We start from the raw sequence: 26,316 nt of genomic DNA on the forward strand, positions 1-26,316 counted from the left end.
TTTTCGTATTTGGAACCAGTCTGTTGTTCCATGTCCAGTTCTAACTGTTGCTTCCTGACTTGCATACAGGTTTCTCAAGAGGCAGGTCAGGTGTTCTGGTTATTTCCATCTCTTTCAGAATTTTCCACAGTTTATTATGATGCACACAGTCAAAGGCTTTGGCATAGTCAATAAAGCAGAAATAGATGTTTTTCTGGAACTCTCTTGCTTTTTCGATGACCCAGCAGATGTTGGCAATATGATCTTTGGTTCCTCTGCCTTTTCTAAATATCTTAGAACCTGATTAATCCAGAGACTCACTCATGGACGAAGTGTTCTTGAATATTCATTTAACAAGTAACTTTCAAATTACTATGTTCTATCACATTTCAAGGAGTTGAGTGTTGTGAAGCAACATTTTTGATAATTTCTAATTTAAAATATTAACATTAATTACCCATCTGAAACTTATTGACATATTGGGAAGGAAGAAGTAACCAAAATTTCTCCCAAATGACTTTGCAATTGTTACCCTCCATTTATTAAGTAATCCATCTTTTCCCTACCAATGTAAGACGCCACTTTTACCCTACAATAAACTCTCACGGGGAGTTAGACTTATTTATGGATTTTCCATATAGATATATTAAAACTAATTCCTTTTATACTTCTCCTTTGGTCAATGTTTTGCTCAACAAGATTTTTTTATCTTGGATAGAAAATATGTCCTCATTAAAGCCATAAGATAGAAAGTGAGGGGTCAGTGAGTCAGGTTACCTTCATAGACACAAGGAAGTCCAATGTGTATGTGTGTGTGTGTAATATTGTGAATTATTACAATGTTATATTTAAAAGGCCTCTTTTAAAAGTAGAAATAGTAATCATTTATGTGTACTAATCATTCAGGGTTTATAATAATAATTTTTTAATCTTCCCGACTATGTGAAGAGGTATTATAATTATCAATACCATCTAAATTTTTTAGGATGAGTATTTTTCTCAGAGATACAGGTCATTAGCTCAAGGCTAAGTGGCTAACAAATAACAAAAAGAGATCTCAAATCTAACACAGATCTTGTGACAGTAATTCAAAGCTCTTTCTAATACTTCAAATTTCCTAGAGTTGGAAGCATTTTCAGAGTTTTGGCTTTGTGCCTAGCACTACAATAAATGTTGTGTGGTAGGAAAAAAAATCTTCAGTTCTGACTCCCTAGGTTAAGAGTGGAATCACCTCTAAAGTCCCCAATAGACTGAGCAGAGGCAAAACTGTGAAGTGGTGGCTTATCTTGTCACTAGCTTGGCACCTTTACATTGATAGTGTTCTCGCTTCAAACACCAGCCATTTCATGCTCTCGTGGTTCTAATGAGCAAACAACACATCAATGTCCCATTCCAGTCTGTCTGCCTTGGACTTGGTCTCCTTTTCAGTTTCAGGGCTGTGAATTTACAGCTCTGTATCCTCACAGAGTCTCCAGTTGCATAATAATTGAAGAGTGATATACCAAAATCCTTTCTTCTTGGCCATCTTTACTTTACAAAGGACTTCTAGTAACTGTTACTTTTTTATTATTAAAGAAATATGTCATTATGGGAAACTTCACTTGTTATCCTAAAACTTATGATAATCTTAATCTTTGCTTAGATAAATATAAATATATATAGATATATACAATATAGGGAGAAATAAAACAGTGGAAAGACGTGAGCTCTAATTCTTTCCTTAGCATTTATAACTTGGGTAATAATGGCAAATTTCTTTGGCTGCTAGTTCTGTATCTAGCCTGTGTACATATAGTAAAACATGGTCACGTTCCACTTATCTAAGCCTCATTTCTTTATCTATAAAATGAATATACTTACAGTTGCTGCACTCACTAAGGCTTGTGAGGTACAATTGAGACCATGTGTATAAAAATCAATTGCAAAGAAACAACGAAGCATAGGATTGAGAGATTTTGAACAGTGCACTCTTAAGGATGCTAATCTTTGTAGAAATTCTGCTTCTACTTTTCTAGTCTCTACTGATATGAGGGGTCTACTCTTGGCATGTAAGGAAATTGAGACTGACACAAACATATGTGCTAGTTATTCTGCAGAAGCATTGGGACTTTAAAGTGAAAAATTCCGTTATTGAAACACAGAATAACAAAGAAGCTTTCCATCTCTTCCGTTGCACTATGAGTTATCCCTCAGTTTATTCTCATTATGTAAAAGGTGGGCAGAAAGCCCCCAAAACAGAACTTCTTTGTCTTGGCCACGACTGAAATTATTATATTTTTTTTAATTAGGCCAGCATCACAGCAGAAACAAATAAACCAGTCAGCAAACAGAGCAGAGAAGATTAAATCTATAGGATGTCAGTATCATTTTCTGTTTTCAAGGCAAATGAAATCTCTCATGCCTTCATTTCAATGACTAAGACAAGAAGCTGGCCTTCTGGGTAGAGGTCAAGGGCAATTTGATAAGGCCCTTGATCTCAAAATATGTTAAAAATCAGAACATCTTATAAAAAAATTAGGATGAAGTTTTCTGAGCTGTTGTAAGAACCAGAAAACGTCAAGTTTCAAGAGACCTTAGACCTTATCTGCTAACAAAGCTGTTTCATTTTACAGATGGGAAACTAGAGCTGAGTTGATTAGCCTAAGATGATATGGGTATGGTGAATGGTAAAATCAGGACAAAAGAATGGATCAATAATATCACTTGAACATTAATATTCGTAACTTCAGTAATTATTTGCACTCTTTAAGTTTCCTTCCAATTGTACTTATAAATACTGCTTCACAAATGCTTAGGGCACTCCCTGAAATGCTTTCTCCATCTGCCTCACACACAGAATGGTTCAGCATATAGATTACATACTCAGAGAAAGTTTTCCATGGAGAAGAAAGAGAACAGAGATGGGAATGCTGGGATTCTGCTGTTTTCATTGTCACGCTCCCCTTCATCTTTTTCTTTAGTTTGAAAGATATTCGCTCGGTTGCATCCAGTATGACTAAGGCACCATGCCTTACTATTGCTGTTCTTGGGACATGCCGTGTCTATTACTCTTTCTTGTCTTCTTAATCTCTCTCTGCCTCATGTTTTTCATCTGCAAAATGAGGATGACAAAAGTACCTACCCTGTCTGTGAGAATTCATGAGACAGCACATATAAAGCAATTAAACATTGCTAACACATAGTAAATGCTAATAATTGTTATTCATATGACCACCATTATTATTGTTATTTGCACAATCTTTTCTTCAGACAGTGTCAGTGAAATGCCACTTTTTAAAGTAATAAGGCTATTCACATGGTACCTGGAAAAATATTGGGCCAGATAGCTCCAATATATTTTTTGAGATTGTTTTTAAAAGCCAGTTTAAGTGCAGAATAATTTTCAGATCCCATTGAAGATTGTTCCTTATAATTACGATGACAGATGAAGCTTTTTTAATGTGTAAAATTTTAAATTAGGTTATTAAAGGAAAAAGTTCACCAGCAATGTGTAAGAACAATCCCATAAATTGAGACTGTCTCCTAGTAATCTTATTTCACACAGAGAGTAAAAGTTGTTCCTAATTCTAACTTTCTAAGGACTTTCCACTTCTCTGTATCTGGGCCCTATCCCTGACTTTTTGGACTTTCTAGAGGCTTCACTATTAAATTACAGTTTATTCTCAAAGAGAAATGGAATTTGCCCAGGCTACAATAAAAATAAGTGTCTATATAATGAATACTTAAAATGTTTTATGGACCCAACTTCGTTGAAGTTTATTTTAATACTGCAAGACAGGCATTATCATCCTTTAAATAAGAAAATGAAGCCTCAGAAAGACTGACTGACTTTCCCAAGGTCACACAGCTCGTAAATGCTATAACAGGATTTCACACCTAGCTTGGTCATTTGCCATGGAGAAATATTAAGAAGCTTTACTGAAAAAACAGCATTCTAGAAATGATTACCTTTTAAAACATATATAGAAATATTACAAATAAAATTTAAGAGAAAAATCAAATAAAGATTATATATGAAGAAATATGAAAAACAAGAAATACCTTTTTAAATCAGATATTCTGTAAGAAACCAGTGATTCTATATTTAATAGAGTGATATCTATATTTAATACCAGTGATATCTATATTTAATAGAGTATTTAATAGAGTGATCTAGCAAATAAAAACACATGTATGTACTTTTACTCTGAGCAACAGATGTTGTTAGATTTTTTTTTAACATTCATTAACATGAATGATTAGGCTGATCTTTGAAAATAAAATTTTAAAATATTTTTTTGCAGAGCATTTGAGACTTCTAATTGTTCTTTGGGATTATTTGTATCCCAGTTTCCTTTAAAGCCAGTTTTACTTTAGGAACATCCTAGAAGCATAGTAAGAGGAGCGTGCCCTTTCTGACCGCGTGGACTATAGCCTGCCAGGTTCCTAGGTCCTGGAACCAGACAAGAATACAGGAGTGAGTAGCCATTCCCTCCTCCCGGGGATCTTCCCAAACCAGGAGTCGAACCTGTGTCTCTTATGTCTCCTACATTGGCAGGCAGGGATACCTCTAGCGCCACCTGGAAAGCCCAGTGAGAGTCAGGATTCATGTGCAGGTAGAGACTATATCGCTGAACTTTCCAGGGAACACAGAACATTGTGGAAGAGCAGTAGCTCTGCGTCCGGATTTGAGAATGGACATGTATCAATATTGTGAGAGTGTTAATGGTCTCTCTTGGCCTTCATGGGGCTTTTGGTTTGCCTTAAATGTTTTGTTTTTCCTCGTAGCAGTCTCTGCTGCTTTCTAATATTTAGGTGCCACTTCCCGTGTAAAGTAATCATAAAATGGAAGGAAATTGGTTATCATAACTGATGTCACTGTTGCCATGTATTGAGGGAAAAAAATGAAACAAGTGCCATTCGGAACCAGAAGTGTTCTGTGGAGTCACACTGTCCTCTTGTGTACGTACAGAACTGATGTTGTCAGACTGCGTGGAGCTCTTCAAGACTTCCTGAAGAGCCTCATCCACTTTTGAACAAGAGTTGCCTTTTAATTAGACTGCTCAGATCATCCATATAAGTCACAGTAATTCACACTATCAAAAATATAATTGCCATAAATATTTTAGGATCTCCAGCTGGATTTAATTAAGCAAGAGCATTCCCCCCACGTTTATATTCACCAAATGGTTGTCAGTTCCATGTAAATTTCATGAAGATCCTATGTATGTTTTTAAGATTCTGAATTAATTTAATTACCGATTATGGTACCATCAAACAAAAGACATGCTTTTCTAAAGTGAAGAAATCATCATGAATATGGGGAAAATGAAAACATAGACCATAGATTCAGAAAAACTTAGGTTTGAATTTGGACTCTACCTCTTATTCAGTGGAAGACTTTAAGTAAGTCTCTTACTCTCTCTGGGTGCAGTTTCTGCCTCAATCAAATGAAGATGCCACATACGGCATACGGTCTTTAGCTCTTCATGTTCCTCTGAACCAAGAAAACATGGAACAGATACATGCTGACCTACTGTGACTTCAAAATACAGCGTTAGGGGATGATACATTTTTATGTCATCAATGTAAATAATTATCGAGTACTCACTACTCTGAGTTCCACTTGACAATATGATTTCCACAGTGAAATAATATAAATGAATGCCTTTGCTCATGACAGAGAAATTAATTTATAGGGAGGAAAAAAATCTCAAAAACCTTTAGAAAAAAAGTTTTTTAAAGACATAGGTCATTTCAAATCATCTCTGAAAATCCCTTCTATAGATTAGTAAAAGTAAAAGATTACTGCTGCTGCTGCTGCTAAGTCACTTCAGTCATGTTCAACTCTGTGCAACCCCATAGATGGAAAAATAATGCCTAACTAACATGATTATAGGGAAGCTTTAGGTCAAACTTACCATGTAGGGAAATTATTTTTTTGTATACAGCCTATAAATATCCACATTTTGGAATTAGGATTACTAATTAAATTATTACTAATTTTACCAGAGATATTTTTCAAATCTATGTTTATCTTTTTGTGATATATTGATGTCATATATATATATAATTTACTTGATGCTGAGTCCTTAATCAGGACATAGTTTATAAATGCAACATTGTCCCCAGAATAAAGAAGACCAATTTCCATTGAGGAAATAAACTGGAGATTTCTGTATTTGCCAGAAAGTTAATCTCCAAATGTAAGTATTCCAAATGTTGCTTTGGACAAAGTCTTTAGAAAGAAAATAAAACTAGTTTCTGCTTTGAAAGCAGTTGACCTCAAAAGTTTTAGATTGATTCTAAATTGGAATTTTTTGCTGAGTTATCTTGAAAGTTTTTTCATTTTGTTTTGCTTTTGTCAGATGTACTAAAAGGTCCAAAAAAACCTAGGGCATCTGTTTATTTATATTATATAAGGTTAGGAAGCCTATTAGTTCTTAAGTACCCTGTTAGGGTCTTCTCTTTCCCAGATAACAATATCATATTTCAAATAACTTGAGTCTAAGAGTTGCCAGCAACTCTTGAGAGAATGACTCCCCAAATTACCTTTTCAGTGATGTGCAAGATAAGACTTCATCATTTCCTGTCTAAAAACCAATATTGTTGGAAACAATTTAAGGTATTTGGGGTAAATACACCACTTCATCCCATTCACTCTGTTAGAACTAAAGCTCCCAAAATATTTAGTTATTGGTCATTATTTTATTTTTTAAATTTTTGTTCATTCATTCAACAAATATCTATTGACTATACCTTATGATATACTCTTATGTAGAATGGTCCATCAGAGAATAATGAATCCTAAGGCTGGAAGGGACCTAGTCCAGTTTTTCCAACTAGAGATGAACAAACTGATACCTGGCGCATTGCATCTTTTACTTATGATTAGTTACATTAGACTAACACATCTACTTAGTGGGAGAGCTGAAACTTGGCAAACACTCTTCCTTAATCTTTTCCTGAGCCCTTAAGCTGTATTTTATTACAGTTACCTATTGTTGCATAAAGTATTACCCCAATATTCAATAACTTAAAACAATAATCAGCATTTATTATCTCTGGCTGTTTGTAAGTCAGAAATTTAGACAGGACACAGAGGAAACAATTTGACTTTGTACCTTGATGCCTGAAGTCTTATAGGTAAGGTGCCGCTGCTGCTGCTAAGTCACTTCAATCGTGTCCGACTCTGTGTGACCCCATAGACAGCAGCCCAGAATCATGTAAGGGCTCTATCATCACTTGCATAGCAGTTGACGTTTGGGCTGTCAATCAGAACACCCAAACTTGGCCCTTCTACATCTTACAACATGAGCTTTTATACAACATTGTGGCTGGGTTCCAAGGGCAAGTGTCTCAATGAAAAGAGAGAGCCAAAGAGAAACCAATAAATAGGCTTTTATAGCTGAGCCTATGAAGTCATGAAGAGTCACTTCTGCCACACTCTGTAAGTCAAGTCAATTACTAAAGTATCCCCAAACTGAAGAGGCATGAATATAGATACCACCTCTTGAAGGAGGGTCCACACCACATCATTAGATGACATGAGATGAGATTTATATTGAAGCTGCCATATTTGGGAGAATACCATCTGTAACAAGTCAAAGGTTATTTATGGGAGCCTGGTACAATTTGAAAACAATGTCCATCACTTTTTCATGTAAAGGAGCAAGACAACACAACTCCATCAAGAATACATCCCTGAAAAGCCTAAAGCCAATGTTGCTTTAACAGCATAGCTCAAACATACACACACACACACACACACACACGCACTATATATATATATCCCTTCCACATTTAATATTCTGGGTTTTTACCATATCTTCATGCTTATTAATGCTACATGAATGATAGTAGTAAGACCCCTGAAAAAATGAACAATAATTGTTATTTTCCACACTGGAAAGTGAAAGAAATTTTAGTGTCCTCATATGGATCCTCAAGAAATCAGAAAAAAAAAAATTACAATATATATGGAGATTTACCATATAAAGTCATATTAGAAAACCTCTCATTCTTTTAGAATATTAAGGAATATTTATCTGACTGTTAGACAGGAATCATTGACAAAGTTTAAACCTAATAGGATATTATTTTCTGTTGTGATTAACACAAAATAACCAGAGTGATTAAGACATTTTAAATCATTCAACTAATTTGACTTCATGATGGAAAATCTTAGTTTTACTTTTTATTTTTAAGACTAATTACACTGGCATCTTGTTTGGGAAAATATTTTTTATCACCCTTTCTGTTGCTAATGTAATTGAGCACATATCAACATAATTTAGCAAATTTAAACTGCTTTGACTTGCAATTACCAATTTAGCAGCGGACACAGGGGCCCACTGTTATTATCATATTTAGCAGCCATCTATCATACTGCATGTAATAACTTAAATGAATGCGTAAAGATAGCACTAAAAGGTAAGATGAAAAACTCTCTCTAAGCCTCTCAATTTAATGGCAAAGCTAATTTGCTGCTTAGGTCCCAAAGGAAGGCCATCCTTATTAATTCATCCTTTCTAACCACTAAACGTGTAGATGGTCTAAGTCCTTATTCTAATTTTCAAAGCTCTATCAGTTTACTTGGGAATTATTTTCTAAATATTTTTAGAATTTTAAATATAGTCATTGAATTAAACATGTAGCTGGAACAGAGTCCTCAATTCAAGTATTATTAATTGAATAACCTTAAGTCAAACCCCAACTGAAGAGTCCTTTAAAACTAACTTGAATTCTAACTTGAATTTCATTCCTAAAGAACTAAATATATGTATAAAATTTTTCTTGATATTATAACACTACAAAGGCAATGTTAAAAGATTTATACATTTCCCAATTGTGGCAATTATATGTTATATCCTATAAAAAATGAAATTATTTCAATGATTCTGTTGACTAAATAAATTCCTTTGGGTATATACCAAATGGCAATAGAAATTATCATTGTACTTAATATCTATGCTTCTGTAAGATTCTTCAGGGGTATCCAATGACATATTATAGACTTGATCCTTAAGTTAATCAGAGATTCAAGGTTTTGTGAAATTTGGACCATTGATTCTTACAGATAAAAATGGAGACATAGCCATCTTCATCTTGTCCATGTGGATAATTGCAGAGGGAAGGCAAATTTTATCAGCCTAATTCCAGTCCTGCACACACAATGATATAGGTGTGGTTTCTTCTGCTTTCTTTCTCAGTAATTCTGTCTCTCCTTGGGGCCTGATTTAACTTCCAGGCTGTCTCAAGAACCCCAACATTAAGAGCACAATTGGCCTGCCTTACCTGGCCATTCCTTCTGCCTCTTTTCAATCCGGGCTCACTGCTCTCCCTGCTTTTCCTTACCCTCCCAGCTGGTCGCCCTTTTGAAATGCTGCTGTTACACTAAGGTTTTCTCAGTCAGGTGTTAACTGACGTAACAGCTTAATGGGTCCCCCTTTTCCCACCCCCTCATGTCATTGGAGGGTGCCTTTTCAACAGGGAGTGTTCTGCGGCCTTATAATTACATTAAGGCTGCTCAACTTCATTTTCACTAAACTAACCCTAATTTGGCTCTTTGGGACTTTATTCCTTTCTGATTATTAGTCACTTTCAGGAGGAGAAGTTCTTGCTTAGAAAAGTAAGCTAGAAAGCAGAGACCCTCCAGATCTTACACAGTCCTAAGTGATCAAACAAATATTTAATATAGAAATCTTTAGCTGGGACCAAAATCTACGGTCTGCTCCATAATGGTATGTGTTTCATCATTATTTGGTTCCCACCCACATAACACGTCTGTAATAACTGTTAGCAGTTCATTCACGACCTCTGGCCATTTAACTTATTTCCACTGAAAATTTTACCATGTTTGCTCTGTCTTTGGTCGTTGAGTTGCTGAGTCATGTCCAGCTCTTTGTGATCCCATGGACTATAACCCGCCAGGCTCCTCTGTCCATAGAATTTTCCAGGCAAGAATATTGGGGTGTGCTGCCATTTTCTTCTCCAGGGGATCTTCCCAACCCAGGGATCAAACCCCCGTCTCCTTTTAGGTGGGCAGATTCTCACCATAGAGCCACCAGGGAAGCCCTTGTTTTGTCTTAGTTTATGATTCAATTTTGTTTTATGCTTTTTCTTTTTCTGTTTTTATGATCAGTTCAGTACTCACCGTGGATATACTTACTATCTGGGCAAAAATCACCCTAGCGAAGCATTTTAATGACACAGCACTCTATTTTTGATGGTAGCTCAAGGCAGCTTGTTCTCAGTGCTCTTTCCCAAGAAATTGTGCAGATAATGTCCAGAAGGAAAAGACAAGATCTATTAAAATACCTAATATCCCTTGATGTAATGTCTATTTCTTTGGAAACACTCTGGAGATATCCAGGAATGGATGTCCTCAATGACTTCTTTCCAAGAAATTCTCCAAAGAAAGAAAGTATCTTCCCCTCTTTAAACAGTATTATTAAACAGAATATTCGTTGTTTGGCACTGGTAGCTCAGACAGTAAGGATTCTGCCTACATTGCAGGAGACCTGTATTCAATCCCTGTTTTGGGAAGATTCCCCTGGAGAAGAGAATGACAACCCACTCCAGAATTCTTGCCTGGAAAATCCCCTGAACAGAGGAGCCTGATGGGCTACAGTCCATGGGGTCGCAAGAGTTGGACACCACTGAGCGACTAGCGCACACACACACCCCCTTCTATTCAGAGGTTACAATGATAGTGTATACTAGGAATTGCAATGCTGAAATTGTAAGAATTTGTTGTATTCTTCCCCTGCTAGTGGGAACTTCCAAAAAAAAAAAAGCAAAGTGGTAATAAGCAAAATGGAAAATTGGGGCCATTTTCTGTAATATCTCTGAACATGTTCTGCCTTTGTTTATATTTTGTCAGTTGTTTTTATCAGTTTATTATGACTAGTGTTTTCATTGGCCATTGAGATTCATTTCCCTTTATAGTTTGGTAATTACATTTGTGAAATATACTTTTAATACCTAATCACCATCAGGGCACTCTTAAGGGATGTAGTTAGAAAGATCATCAGACATTATGTCTTAAATGCATTGCTAATTCAGTACTAACTCTTTTTTTTAATTGCAACTTGCTATTGTGTCATGAACAGAGCTTTAATTATACAGAATGGTCCTTGCTGAAATGGCACTCTCTTTGGTCTAAGTACCTTCTTTCAATTTATGGAGTATTCCTTTGGGGAATTATTGTGAAACATTTTTAAAATTATACTTCCAGTTACTGGAAGACAGATTGAAAGCAGAACCGAACAGTTAAGGTGAGATGAGTATAACTTTTCCTTTTCCTCCCTACAGCTTTCTTCTTCTGTGCTCCAAAGCTACACCACAGGGAACATTCATATTAGCAAGACTGAATAAAACCCAGAACCTGCATCCCTAAACCAAATAACATTCATTAAGATTGCTTCCTTGGTGTTCTTAATTAAATCAGTTAAATGATTGGAGAAGTCTTATTTATGAACCATAATTTCTTTATATACTGAATTTTTTTTTAAAGCAAACTGGCAAAGTGAGTCATGAGCAAGTTCTTCACAAATACCAAACTTTCTGTAATAAAGCAGGTGGCAACATGTTCTCTTCACCTGAAATATTAGGTTGCCACACTGAAATTGACTTGGACACCATCAATTAAGATAAATGTCCTTTAGATCATATTAGGGTCATGGTGGGAAACAACTGCTATGATGGAAACTATTTACATCATCATGGCTTACATTTAGCCATCCAACTAGGCTGACCATCCCTGATATGATTAATCCTGCTTAATCTCTTTATTTCCCACACCCCCCTCCCCAGGAATTGAGCTAACTTTATAGAACCTTTTGAACTGCTCACACAGCCATGAAAAAAGGATCATTTCCAAGGTGCTCAAATTTCAGGGAAATGGTTCCTTAAATAATTTAATAAGAAAAGGGAAGCTTTGTAATAATTAAATTACTTTTGATGGCACTTTTCAGTATTTAGTAAATATATGCTACTGAGTTGGAAATACAAGGGCAAACTTGTCCCTTCTAAGGTTGAATATCTTTGTGTGGAATCTCAGAATCGTGGGTGCATAAGGGTATGTCCCACTCAGACATTCTCTGTAGTGTGTAATGGCTGATAAGAGCAAGAAATGCATCTGACTCAGTAATATTTAAAGAGTGAATTTATAAATACAAGAAATGCTTTCTTGTATCGTACAACATGAAGAATATAGCCAATATTTCATAATAACTGGAAATGGAAAGTAACCTTTAAAATTGTATAATTTTTTAAATAAAAGAAAATATTCTTAATCACTAGAGTCAGAGAAATTAAAATTTTTTAATTCTTTTATTAAAAAATGTAGTGCTTTCTGCCTTTTCCCACCGCAACTCCATTTCTGCAACCACAAATTTGGAGGTACACACACAATGAATAGCAGAGTTATGGAAGAAAGGAGAGAAGCCTGGGCTGCTTTACAGCTGGTGAGCCTTAGTATAACAGCACCTGTGGTTAACAGCCAGCAATTGTTCTGATTGATGGATGTTTAAGTAGCAACAATTGTTAAATATTTTGAATAAAACCACAGGTCATTTCTTTATTTAACCCATTTGTTCTGGGGCTAAGCACCTTCTACCTTAAGATACCCTTGAGATCAGAGCCAAACAGAATTCCTAAAGGTAATTAAGAGAAATTGAACTGAGCAAGAGAATGGACTATGGTCGTGGGTTACATCTATTCCAACTAGACCCAGCCTTAGAGGTTTCACTGGCAGAAGATTGAACCCAACTAGGGAAAATTTTGATGTGGGACAAGATAGTAAGTCAGAGTGTGTACTAGTTTGGGGGTCCATGATTTAGGCTCACCAGAGCTCTTTCACTAACTTTCTAATCAATTTAAGGGAAATCATTTCAGTAGGTTTTCAGTTAAAAATTCAGAAAACTTGAATTCTAGAATCCCTTCCAGTTCCATCGTCTGATCAAATCAGGCATATTTTTTTCTGAAAGAGAATTTTTTCAATAGTGTGTAAAATAACATAATAACATGTATGCTGCTGCCGCTGCTGCTGCTAAGTCGCTTCAGTCGTGTCTGACTCTGTGCGACCCCAGAGACGGCAGCCCACCAGGCTCCCCCGTCCCTGGGATTCTCCAGGCAAGAACACTGGAGGGGGTTGCCATTTCCTTCTCCAATGCATGAAAGTGAAAAGTGAAAGTGAAGTCGCTCAGTCGTATCCGACTCTTAGCGACCCCATGGACTGCAGCCTCCTCCATCCATGGGATTTTCCAGGCAAGAGTACTGGAGTGGGGTGCCATCGCCTTCTCCAAATAACATGTATAGGAAGACTAAAATCATAAACCTACAGTTTTAAATTCCTGTGGGTATTTATAGACTGTTTTAATGCTTGTATGCCATTGAACTCTACCTAAATATTTTAAAGTTTGACTTAAATACATACATCCTGCTTCTCTCAGGGGTGAAATCATAGGACTTTTCATATTCAGGTGAATTCTTTACCACTGAGCCACCAGGGAAGCCCTGATACATATGTGTATGCTTTTGACTTACTAGTGGGCTTGAAGTCAATCAAAAACAATGCGTCATGATCAGTGTATGACACTTGAAAATTACAGTTTACATCCTGAGTTTCCTGGCACACTAATATGTAAATTGAATATACTTTACTTCGGGGCGGGACAAGTATATTGAGCATTGTATGGTCAGGCTTCTCAGAATGTTTATTTTCTTGCTTTCTGTACATCCCCTGCTTGACCAGAGCCTACTTCTCTCACATGAATATCCAGTCCCCTTAATGATAGGACCTAATTAGTAACTGTCCACATGATTGCCCTCTTCCCCAGCTGCTGGTTTCTCTGGTAACCAAACCAACATGGTGACTGAAACAACATGACGTCATTCCCCTTTGAAGGATCGCCGCCTTCCCCACCCCGCTGCCCCACCCTGCCTGCCTGCCAGCTCCTGGCAGGCGGTATCACTCCAGAGCCCACATCAGTAAACACCTGAGTCTCTGTTGCCATCTCCTATGCCTCATGGGTCCCAAGGCTGGGCAGCTACAAGGCTTGTAGACCTACAAAGTGCAGCCCTCTGTCAATCCTAAAGGAAATCAACCCTGAATATTCATTGGAAGGACTGATGCTGAAGCTCCAATACTTTGGCCACCTGATGTGAACAGCCGGCTCATTAGAAAAGGCCCTGATGCTGGGAAAGGTTGAAGGCAGGAGGAGAAGGGGACGACAGGGGATGAGATGGTCAGATGGCCTCATCAAATCAATGGACGTGAGTGTGAGCAAACTCTGGGAAATACTGAGGCTCAGGGAAGCCTGGCATGCTACAGTCCAGTCCATGGAGTCACCAAGAGTCAGACACGACTGAGTGACTCAACGAACAACAGCAATCACTGGTGAGGCAGCCAAGAGGCCAAAAAACTCCTGTGAGCCCCAAGATATCAGAAAACAAGGATGGGTGTGAAAAGTTGAGGAAGTGATCGGAGGAGGCAGTCCACCAGCATGTATGACCCTGCTGACCACCACGAGAGATGAGAGATGTCTTTCTCTTCCATTAAACTAATGATCTCCTGCTAACCTCAGAGCCTCTTACAAGTTTAAAGGTAGCTGTCCCATGCTCCTGGCTCTTGTGACTATGTGGGGATGGCTAAAGAATACAGACAAAGTGTAAGGACATGGATTATCTAGGATGTTAGCTGGTCAGGTAAGACAAGCATACCCCCAACCACCAGCCCTAAACGGCTACAGACACAGGCTTTAGGAGTGTTATCTCAGGGGCAGGCTCATGAGTTGGAGAACCAGAAGGGTTTGGGGCCCATGGCAACTGCAAAATACCCTTGGGCTTCTGCTCCTAGCTATGGAAGTGGGAAGAGCAATGATACTGCATAATAATAGCTACGTGTAGTCTACAATGTGTTACAACAGGTGCAACCCCATGGACTGTACAGTCTTTGGAATTCTCCAGGCCAGAATACTGGAGTGGGTAGCCTTTGCCTTCCCCAGGATCTTCCCAACCCAGGGATCGAACCCAGGTCGCCCACATTGCAGGCGGATTTTTCACCAGCTGAGCCACAAGGGAAGCCCAAGAATGCTGGAGTGGGTAGCCTATCCCTTCTCCAGCGGATCTTCCCCACCCAGGAATCGAACTGGGGTCTCCTGCACTGCAGCCAGATTCTTTACCAACTGAGCTATCAGGGAAGCCCCACAACAGGTGCAAGGTGTTACAAAGGCCTACTGGAGCTGTAGAGCAATGCAAGATGGCCACAAATTCAGGAAGGGGCCAATACAGATGCTACACACTAGCATTTCCACCTGCCCCTCAGGTTAATTGAAAGGATGAAGGGGCTAATAATGACAATTGAGATGGGGAAACTCTCTCTCTACATGTGAACACGTCCCAGGAGCACCCACTCCAGTGTTTACACCATGTCAACCCAGAGGCAACTGGTCAACACCATCCAAGTTCAACTGTTGACCACCTGAGGACTGCTGCCAGTGGTTGGTCAGGACGATAGCTTGCTTTTGCTCTTGCCACGGGATCTGCTCCCAGAAGAACACATTATAAATCACCCTGGGGCTGGCAGGTACGGCCCCGGTGGTTTGGATTTACTTCCTCGTGGGGGTAATATTAGAAAGGGATTTAAAGGCTTCACCTGTCTTCTACTCAGCCCCACCTCAAACTACTAAAGGAATTAATTAGGGCACCATCATCTTACCCTTGGTCCATTATACTGTCCAGTATTCGGCACCAGCTCTGGGAACTAGGTCTGGACAGGTGGGATCATACTACAGACCAAGATAAAAACCACAGCAGGGTGGTATTATCTCAGAATGTTCTTACTGCTTGTATTTTGCTTAATGGTCATAGCTCCCCTGTATTGGGCCTGCTGACCATCTTACATCCTCTCCTTAGTCTAAGTGGAGGGAGTCTGTTCATGGACTGGGCGACAGTAGTGACCTCACTGTGAAGTGAGTTTGATTACTGGGTCCACGGGTTGCAGAGTCGGACAGGACTGAGCGACTGAGCATGCATTGTTGTAGTGAGATGACACTGTATCCTCATCTGGACTTCCAGATGAAAGTTGGCCTGAAAAGCCCCTGGCTCCAAAGTTTGCCCGTCTCTTGGCTGCTGTTACCTGTATTGCATGTGTGGTGTTTGGTTGCAGCATGCCTGTATATGCCTGACCCCAGCGATATCACAGAAAAGGGGTAGGCCAAGATTGCAGGGATCCTGCAGAGTATGTAGGGATGGAGCGTATGGTCAGGCCACTCAAGATGGCTGCTCTCTTGCTCTCTATACATCCCTGCTGGACCAGGCTTTGTTTCTTTCAAGTGACTATCCAGTCCTCTTAATTATAGGCCTAATTAATAACTGCCCACATGCTTGCTCCCTGCCCCAGCTGCTCATTTCCCTGGTAACTGAGCCAACCTGATGTGAACTTCCCCCTAAGGAGTAGCCTCCTTCTCCCCCGAGAAGCAAAGATTGCCGCCATGTCCTGCCTGGCGTTTGCTGACAATGGTGGGATTGTTCCAGGACCTTTGGCTTAAGATCCCCTCTCCAGTGAACAGTTGATGTTTCCGCCGTGGTCTCCAGGCCCTTTCTTCGGTCTGCAGTCTTATAGGCCTACAGGGTACAGCCCAACGGGCACACAGTGTGGATACTAAGTCAAACCAGAATATGTAAAATCTGACAGCGGTACAATCAATATGGCATTAGATGCAATTATAACCACTCACCCTTATTTGAAACAGTTTTCACACAAATCCCACTGAAGAAAGGAAATGTTTGTGTTAAAAAATTTTTCTCACCCCTTTATTTCTCCATGTATAAAATTATCTGCGGGGAAATGAAAAACTGTTTATTTGTGACAAAGCAGCCTATTTCTGATTATTGTGCCCTTGAGTAGGACTGGTGAGCTGTTAGGTGACAAACCCAAGTCTTACTGTGGAAGAAATTTATTCTTAATAGCAACTTGAAACTTGAAGAATTTATAGGAAAGAAAAATCCTCAAGGCTCTAAATAAACTATTTAAGTGAAAGTTGGCTTTGGATTACCCAGAAGGCATGGCTATTAGTCCTTTACAAAGCACAAATTTTATTTATTCGTGCCCATGGAAGTGACTTTTTTGTGGATGTTTCCAGTGAAAATTTCAGCAGTTCTTTTGATGCTATGTGTTAATTGAGGTCCACATTGATTGCTCTTGATTTCTCAGAATCTTTTATTGTGGTCCTGACATGTAAAGGGGGCTCAAGAATTTCTTACTGGGAGAACTTTAGACAACAACCAGACAACAGTCTCTCCAGGTTGAGAGGAGGGGCAATGAAATATGCAGTTGCATTTGCCTCTAAAAATACTGTTCTCTTTTTTTTTTTTTTGTACCTCTTTTTGTATTGGAGAATAATTGCTTTACAATGTTGTGGTTGTCTCTGCCTTACATCAATGTGAATCAGTCATAATCATATACATATATCCCCTCCCCCTTGAGCCACCCTGCCCATTCCATCCCTCTAGGTCGTCACAGCGCGCCAGGCTGGGCTACCTGTGTTATACAACAGCTTCCTGCTAGCTATCTCTTTTACACATTATAGTGTGTGCGTGTGTGTGTATGTGTGTGTGTGTCAAGCACACTGTTCTTACTTTACATGGATTTTACTTAGGGTGTCTTGGGACACTGATCTTCAAGTCAGATCAACAGGGGAGAAAAAGGCCACAGGCAATATTAGAGCTACATTAATTTAAATGTCTTTGTTACTTTTATATTTTTTAGGTCTTAAAAGACCGTTTTCAAAGGCCCAAGATGAAGTTCACACTTACACGCTGGTGCTTGACCCTCTTCATCTTCCTGAATGTAAGTGAAACAGAGTTATTTTAAGCTATGTTAATCAAGAATGCTGAAACAGTAAGGTTGAGTATAATTGAGCAAGGGTACACATTGTTCCCCAGAAGAAAAACGATAATTTTCTTCAGTATTTTGTTAACAAATCTCCTCTTTACATTATTCAAGGAAGACTATTACTAACATTCCATGCCTGTCAATTTAATTTTAAGGGGATTTACTTTTTATAATGTTACACATCAAAGTTTATGGGAATAATTGCTAATGCAGTCCTTCCTTCTGTACCTGTCTGAATGAGGATAGTTTATTATGTAAGGCAGCCGTGTTATTTTAATCTTCAGATAAAGTACAATATAATTTGCTAAAGGTGATCCAGTACTTGGAAATGCATGTATCTTCATGCCATTGGAAAGAAATTTTAAACAAGAATATTGTAGAAACTATTGGAATATTTTCTTTTGTCTGTAAATGTCTAAGCCTTATATCATATTCTATAGATGCAGAGAGATTGGTATATTTTATTCATATTGATATTGTTATTCATATTTCAAATGAAATCCTATGTGATCAACTATATGTGAATATTCCTGAATTTTGCTTCACAAATCATGTAACTAGACATTGATAGAAGAAATGATAAAGTAACTACTAGATAATAAGATAGTTTGAATATTATCCAATCATCTATTTTTTTTAGGAAAGACTAAACAAAGTCTTTTAACAAAGACTACAAAACTTTTGGTGTGTTTTTTTTTTTTTAATAAAGCTCACCTTTTAAAAACTCTTACCTAGTACATTTTAAAATTCAAAGATTGAAAGAATTTCATATATTTGCATGAGCATGGCAGGTGCCTTGTGGTTTGTAGGCATCTTTTTACTAGCAAGCATGATTGCACAGGGCACTTACGTGGCTTTATGAGGTCTTCACTGTGACAAGCAGAAATTTTGCTTCTGTTTGGATTATATATTTGATCTGGAGGATTTGTCCATAAAATTTTTGATATATCAGTTTTCTTCTAAAACACTCATTATGTTCCACATTAATATTCTTCAAAGAAAAGTAAAATTTTTCATGACATTAATTACTCTAAAATGTCACTTCTTAGATACATTATTATGAAAAACCACTACCAATATATTTACTGAATTCTACCAACCTGATTTCCAAATGGTCTTTAAAAATTATCAGTCTGGTTCACCACATTCCCTTAGCCTCATCTACATTTACCGAAAGCAGTCATCACTTTCTCTTCTTGTGCAGTAACGCAATAGGCTTAGAACAGTGCTTGGCTCATAGTGCCCCAAAGATGCTAGTGAGGACGATGACAGTGGCCACACCAACAACGAGGAAGACAGAGAGAAAGCAGGCTCTTCTGAGAAGCATTTGTTGTTCTTGGTCACTTAACTGTGTTCCCCGATTTGTGTTGAATTTATGACACCATGGACTGTAGCCCGCCAGGCTCCTCTGTCCATGGGATTCTCCAGGCAAGAATACTGGGGTGGGTTGCCATTTCCTGCTCCAGGGGATCTTCCCGACTCAGGGATCCAACCCAGGTCTCTTAGTCTCCTGCATTGGCAGGTGGGTTCTTTACCACTAGCGCCCCCTGGGAAACCCCTTATGATATATATAGGAGTTTTATATAATGCTTAGGTAGAAAGTACATAGTCAGGCGTCTGATCCCATCTGGAAGAAGCAAAGCTAACACTTGACAGACCTCTAGTTCATCCTTTACTTTGAAAAGTATAAGTAACTGAAAACTACAAATCATCCTAACAGAGACATTATCATTATTAAGAACAGCGACATGGAAAGTTGGTCATATCAACTTGTGAATTCTGGATGCATCTTCCCATTAGAACAGGTCTGTCTGTGACAGTCTGTAGAAACGTCCTTCAAGCCAGTAGCATGGATCCCCATAGTCCGTAGCTTTGGATAATTTCTAAAGTTCTACACAGAACTGCTCTCTTCTTGCTCTCTCGCTGTTCTTCTGGAAACCGCCTGTAACACACAAGGAAGCTGATTGCCTTACATCAAAGTAGGAATTGCTTAAGCAGACAGCCATTCAAATCAGATTGCTTTACTTCTAGACCCCATGACTAGTGTGGATGGGACCTTCTAGAATGTAAGCTCCACGAGGGCAGGGACCTTGCCGGGTTTGTTCTCCCTGTTGACTCTTCAGAACCTAGGACAGTGCCTGACATATGGAAGGCATTCAAAGTAGAAGAACACTGATGTTTCCTCGGCGGACTACAGCTGTCAGTGGCAGCTTGGTGGTCGTATGTGTGGCGCCATCTACTGGAACGTTTAGGAGTGACATCACATATATGGCGACTAAACTGCTGCATAGGACAACAATTAACAGGTGTTTTTTGGTTTGATTTTGGAAGCATCATGCAAGATGGCTTGAATGCAAAACTTCGAATTTCAGTCTTTATGCAGAAAAACATGTCCTTCATGTCTCATTTCTATCTTCACGTGAGCATAAAATTGTATATTTACATTCCACAAACATATAGAATAAACATAACACATATGATAAGTGGAATATTGTTTTCACACCACTTGGTGGTTTAATCGCTACTGTTTATATTTTCCCTCTTTACTGCTGAAAATTGTACCACCTCACTAGCAATTTTTATCTCTGAAATCATCAGCAAACAGTTTAATATGAAATTTACATGTTATTTTTCAGCAGTAGTAATTCCATGATTGGAATTACATAGATGTAATGGCTATATATGTATATATGTCATGGATACATATATAACAGACGCCTCAACTTGTATGTTATTTTCAGAAGAAAATCACTGAAACATTCAGCTACCACTGGAAAAACTGCATTGTCAGTGCTCCAACATGAACCAGACCAGGCACGGACTCAGATTATTATGGCCCCTCTGAGGACAGAAGTTCTAATTTCTCATTCCCTCAGTGTTGAAACAATCTCCGTTGAACCATGTTACAGGAAGTTCACTGGAGTTTGTTTCAACATTGGAGGAATGATAAGATGCTACTGTTGTCTACATGAACTACAGCTACTTTTTCAGATGGTCATGTCGCCATGATTACTGGTGTTTAAGACTGCATTGAACCAAATAATGTTGTCATTGAAAATACAGGTTTCCACTTGCTATTCTTGCACATACTGCCTCCCCATGGCCTCCATGAATATCCAGCTAAAACAGGAGCATTTAATGGGTTGTTCAGTCTGTTTAAAAATAGAATTCAGAATGTTTCTTTGGTCAAGCTTAAGCAAAATAGTTCCTAGTGTCTAGCGTATCTAATATAAGTGACAGAAAAAAAATTATATATGACATCATATTCTATTACAACATAATGGTTTTCAGCCACATTGATAAGGGATGTGTACACCTTTAATCATCATTGTCAGTGTGTTCATTTCTTCTGTCTTGAATTCTAGAGGCATTAAAATTAGAAATAATCCTAACACTTGGAGTGGTGTCAACTACATTTGCAATAAGTGTTCATATAGAGTTGCAACCATAATGTTACAACAATAATAAATATTCATCCTCTTCTGTTTGCAAGTGATTTCTGCTCAGATGACTTGCTGATGCTTCCACATCCAGTCCAAAAGAGAACTTATCTTCTCCCCCAAGAAAGGTTTTCCTTTCTTAATGTCTTCTCTTTCTCTTTCTCAAGACACTACATTTTTTTTTTCTTAGCTGTATTGGCTAAAATATCTAGGCCATTTGACTCTTACTATTCTCCATTCCTTATCAGGTCTACTTCAGTGCTTTTATTGAAAAAGTGCTGAGTTGCTGTTTCTTGGTCCATCTTAAGGTGATGTGGTCCATGCCTTGAGCTGCCTGGCTGGCCTTCCCAGCTCTAATCTGATGCCTAACTCTCCTTTCACAATCTTCACTGGTCAAAAAACTGCAAGACATCTTTACTTCATCATGCTTTTAAAATACTGGCTAAAATATCTTGAGCCTTTCATGTCCGAAAAGTTTTTTGTTTTCATAGGGCTCTGTATTATCTGATTTTCCTTGATTTCAGTTCTTACCCTCAAACATGCTCCCCTCCAGTTTGGTTTCTGTACAATTTCACACATGCCCTTTCTTTCCTCTGGGCTTACCTGTGTGCCTTACCTTCCATCCAGAAGGCCTTCCCTCTCCTCTCTGCCTATGCAGACAGTCCATATATTCAAAGTCTAATTCTACCTTGGATCTGTAGTCATTCCCATCTTTTCTTGCTCCATGCTCTCTCTCCACTATTAATTTTTATTGTTTAGCCTTTAGTGATAGACTGTCTCATGGGACAGGATGCATTGTCTACACAGTGAGATATGCTAGAAAACAGTGAGGCTCTACCATGAATAGCCTGGGGTATATGGAGTAGAAGGATATTTATTTTAGCAACTGTGGAGAATAGAGAAAGGTATGTAATGCTATCTCTGCCATCAGTACATTGGGTAAACTTCCATCTTAGAATAATTTAAACAGAATAAGGCCAATTAAGTGTTTCAGTAGGTGTGATAGAAAGCCAGGAGTATTTCTAACTTGAGAAAAACAGAAGTCAGTGCAGGTTGACGCTTGCAAGTCTCCTCCAAAAAACTCTCTATGCAGAACATGGATATAAAAAAATTCCAATTCAAACATAATCAAAACATCAGAGCCACAAAAGAAATTGAAATCTATCTAAACACAACATAAGACAATTTGTCAGACATCCATCTTTTCAGATACACAGACATACAACTTTGATTAATAGGACCTATGATGGTAATGAAAACTAACAGACTGACAAAATAATGTCAGCCTGCACTGAAAATTTAGAAGCACTAGGAAAAATATTTAAGATTTACCTTAATTTTCAGCAGTGAAAATCAATTACCTTGTATAGGTCATCTGCTGATGAAACTAGTTTAAAGAGATTAAGGCAATTATCCAAAGCAGAATATTTCAAAAGAACATATTATGTTTGTTCTGTGGAATAAATGGGGTAAATTTTTTGGCAGTGTGTGCAATCTAAGTACAAACAAATCAGTTGAAAGAATCCAATTAAAACTTATTTATTGCACTAATATATCTACTTTGAATAACATGATTCATGATTCTTAGGAGCTCCAAAGAAAACAAAGTTGATTTAATATTCATATTTTTTGGAAATCAGGTTATTTATTTCTAAACTTTACATTGATAATAAAATTTTAAAAATCTTGTAATGAGGTGCGTGGGTCTGTGTGCGTGCTATACATTTTCAGCGTGGATGAAATGAATGAGAATATGAAATTTTTAGGTAGAATTTATAGATGAAATATAAATACACTTAAATTATAAAGAAAAAATAATCCATGTGGAGATGGTGCATAATTGTTGCTTATAGAAGGAAAATAAATGTTTTCATACTTTTTGCTCGTCTCATTATATATTCTCCTCTCTCTACTTTCCGTAAGTAACTCCATTTCCTGTCTAATACAGCGCCCGCTTCCGGTTCTTCCTACCAGTTCAGATTCCACCCACTCCCCAACACTGGAGCCGGAGCCGTTTCTCTTCCTTGTAGGAAAACAGAAGCTGTTGCAGGCACAGCACAAATGCTTTGACCGAATGCAGAAGTTACCCCCCTACCAAGGAGAAGGTAAAAAGAAGGCTGTATGTGAATGTGTGTTTCAAACATTAGTAAAGGCTGATTTTCTTCTGGGGGTAAATATGTGTTAACTCAATTAATTTAATATGCCAATGTTTATAACAGTGGCTTTCATACTGTGGTATGTTTGTGTATTTTATGCCACAGACATGCCTAGTTTCTTTGCTCAGGTTCATCTGACTGCTTTTGGTTAACATCTGCCCCTAAGACAAAATTAAGTAGAGTAGCCCAGTAGTGGCTCAGCAGTAAAGAATCTGCCTGCCAATGCAGGAGACCCAGGTTCAATCCCTGGGTTGGGAAGATCCCCTGGAGGAGGGCATGGCAACACACTCCAGTATTCTTGCCCTGGAGACTCCCATGGACAGAGGAGCCTGGTGGGCCACAGTCCATGGGGTCCTAAAGAGTCAGGCATGACTTAGCAGCTGAGCATCCACCCACGATAGAGCATATCCTTTCACGAGGTTTCTTTCATAACATTTATGGAGATATCGTAAAGGAGAAATTTTGGAGGAAAGATACGACACAGATGACAAGTAAGCCTTTTGAGGAATAAATGGAGAATACCCTACCAAAAGAAAAAAAAGGAAATTCTCTTAGTCGTTGGAAAAGTTAGTACCGTTATTTTGTTGCTACTGCTGTTTGAACATTGCTGTACCTGAGTGGAGAGCCCCTGAGTGACCGTCTATACCCTGTTACATCTCCCTGAGGACGCTATGGTGTGTGATAACTGCAGTGCAATCTCTCTAAACGGCCAGGTCTGTACTGCAACCGCACGTGGGATGGCTGGGCCTGCTGGGACGATACGCCCGCCGGGACGCTCGCTGAGCAGCACTGCCCAGGCTATTTTCCGGACTTTGATGTGGAAGGTAGAGTATTTCTTTTTATTTTATATTTTGCAATGAATCTTTTAGCACTTTTCTAGTTCCCAAAAGAAAATAAGATGCAAAATATACTACCAAATCATAGCCTTTACAGTTCAGCACGTCCTGAAAGATCCCCACAAATGAAATATCCAGTTGTCCAGAGACTGTGAGCTGCCCTTATTTTTTAAGTCAATGACCAGTTGTGCATGTTAGTCATAAATTCTATTAAATATTAAATAAAAATGGAACATTTATATATTTTAAATATGTAATATTGAATTTTAATAAACATTGCAATTACTTTTTCTAAAACTGAACAGTTTTTATTTACAGCTGAATTTTTTGTAGAATTTTCCATTGTCTCCCATTTGATGACTTATGCAAATCCTTGATCTAGAGTTTGTGTGTACTGGGCTGGTAGAACAAGCATAATGGGAATTTGATTGTAATGTTGAAAATGATATAAAACTATCGTGTGTAGGGAAGAAAAATCAGAAGGTGGTAACTCCAAACACTTACTAGATTTCTGTTCCAACAGCAGATGATTGAAATATGCTCAGTAAAGAAGACTGGTACTATTAACATGGATCATACTAACCCAGCTCTATGCCCTGCCCCATATGAACAGCCAACAAATGTGTTAAGTTAATTAGTAACATCAAAGTCACTGTAATTATAAAAGTAACAAAGGAATGTTTTCATTGAATAGTTTTTTTTTTACTTTCCAAAACAGTTGCATATATATTATCTCCTTTTATACTCACACAATATTTTATATAAAACCACAACTGAACCCAAGTCTTCTGAACTCCTAACTAACCCTTTCCTAAGTAAATGAAAAAAGCATTTGAGAAACAATATTTCTAAATCATTGTACAAACTTATATAGGTTGAAGTGGTTTTCAGAACTTTCAAGCCAGAACATGGTTCTCCTTCAGGCTTCAGTCTAGCCACACTGGTGGGAGACTTGCTTTCCTGCTTCCTCCGAGAATGAGTTACAACCTTTGACCCCCGTGGAAGCGGAATTACAGTGGAGCACTTTTAAAACCAGTTCAGGCTGGCCACTTCTAGGAATTCTCATTTTGATTTAAGAGTTGGAATGTGAAGAGAGAAAGAGCATATCGCTCTTCCCTGCTCATCACTGCTGCTGCTAAGTCGCTTCAGTCGTGTCCGACTCTGTGTGGCCCCATAGATGGCAGCCCACCAAGCTCCCCCGTCCCTGGGATTCTCCAGGCAAGAATTCTGGAATGGGTTACCATTTCCTCCTCCAGTGCATGAAAGTGAAAAGTGAAAGTGAAGTCACTCAGTCGTGTCCGACTTGTAGCGACCCCATGGACTGCAGCCCACCAGGCTCCTCCGTCCATGGGATTTTCCAGACAAGAGTACTAGAGTGGGGTGCCATCGCTAATCACTACCTTCCTGTAAACCCTAACTCGGTGCTATTTGATGGTGGTCCCCAGGTCTTTAGTGACTCTTCCCAATAAATGATGCTTCATTAATCTTGATCTGATGACTGCCTTAGAGGAACCTGATTGGCACAAAGAGTTGTTCTGTAATTGAGGCTGCAAGGCCAGTTCCAAAGCAGCAATGGGCTGTTGCTAAAGTGGCTACAATTATTAACTAAAAGGCAACTTTGGGATTAGCCAAACAGTGATTTCCAGGCATAGATCCATCTTTTCGGCCTGATTTTTAGATACAACCCTCTCAGCTGGGGAACAAACCCACTTCTAAAGAAAGGCAATTCTTAAATACATCTGTATTCAACAAACTTAAATTCTTTAGTACTTTATCATTGACCCAAAGCTGTATCTCGATGATCCACTCAACAGTTTAATGAAATGACAGAGATTTCCTTTTAAACAAAGTGCTTGGTAAAAAGGTAGCTAGATAATGAGAGAGTGAACAGCAGTGTTAAGATTCCAATGAGGCTGATAGAAAGAAAGAAAAAAAAGTGAAGTTTGGCAATGTAAAGTGGAGATAGCAATGCTTCACCTGGCTTTGCTGAAGCTAAATTGAAGCAATGCATATTAAAGCATCTT

The 26,316-nt window shown here is 38.4% G+C and overlaps 1 protein-coding gene across 1 annotated transcript in view; it reads left to right on the plus strand.

The window, feature by feature from the left end:
- The window catches only part of CALCR (calcitonin receptor), a 110,485-nt gene that overhangs the window by 50,294 nt on the left and 33,875 nt on the right, over positions 1-26,316 (plus strand). Inside the window, exons 3-5 of the mRNA XM_010839774.1 lie at positions 17,735-17,815; positions 23,249-23,405; positions 24,170-24,280. Coding sequence (XP_010838076.1) covers positions 17,735-17,815; positions 23,249-23,405; positions 24,170-24,280 — 349 coding nt within the window. The remainder of the gene's footprint in view (positions 1-17,734; positions 17,816-23,248; positions 23,406-24,169; positions 24,281-26,316) is intronic.

The sequence above is a fragment of the Bison bison genome, unplaced genomic scaffold (assembly GCF_000754665.1).
Source record: "Bison bison bison isolate TAMUID 2011002044 unplaced genomic scaffold, Bison_UMD1.0 scf7180017864134, whole genome shotgun sequence".
In the NCBI taxonomy this organism is placed as follows: Eukaryota; Metazoa; Chordata; class Mammalia; order Artiodactyla; family Bovidae; genus Bison; species Bison bison.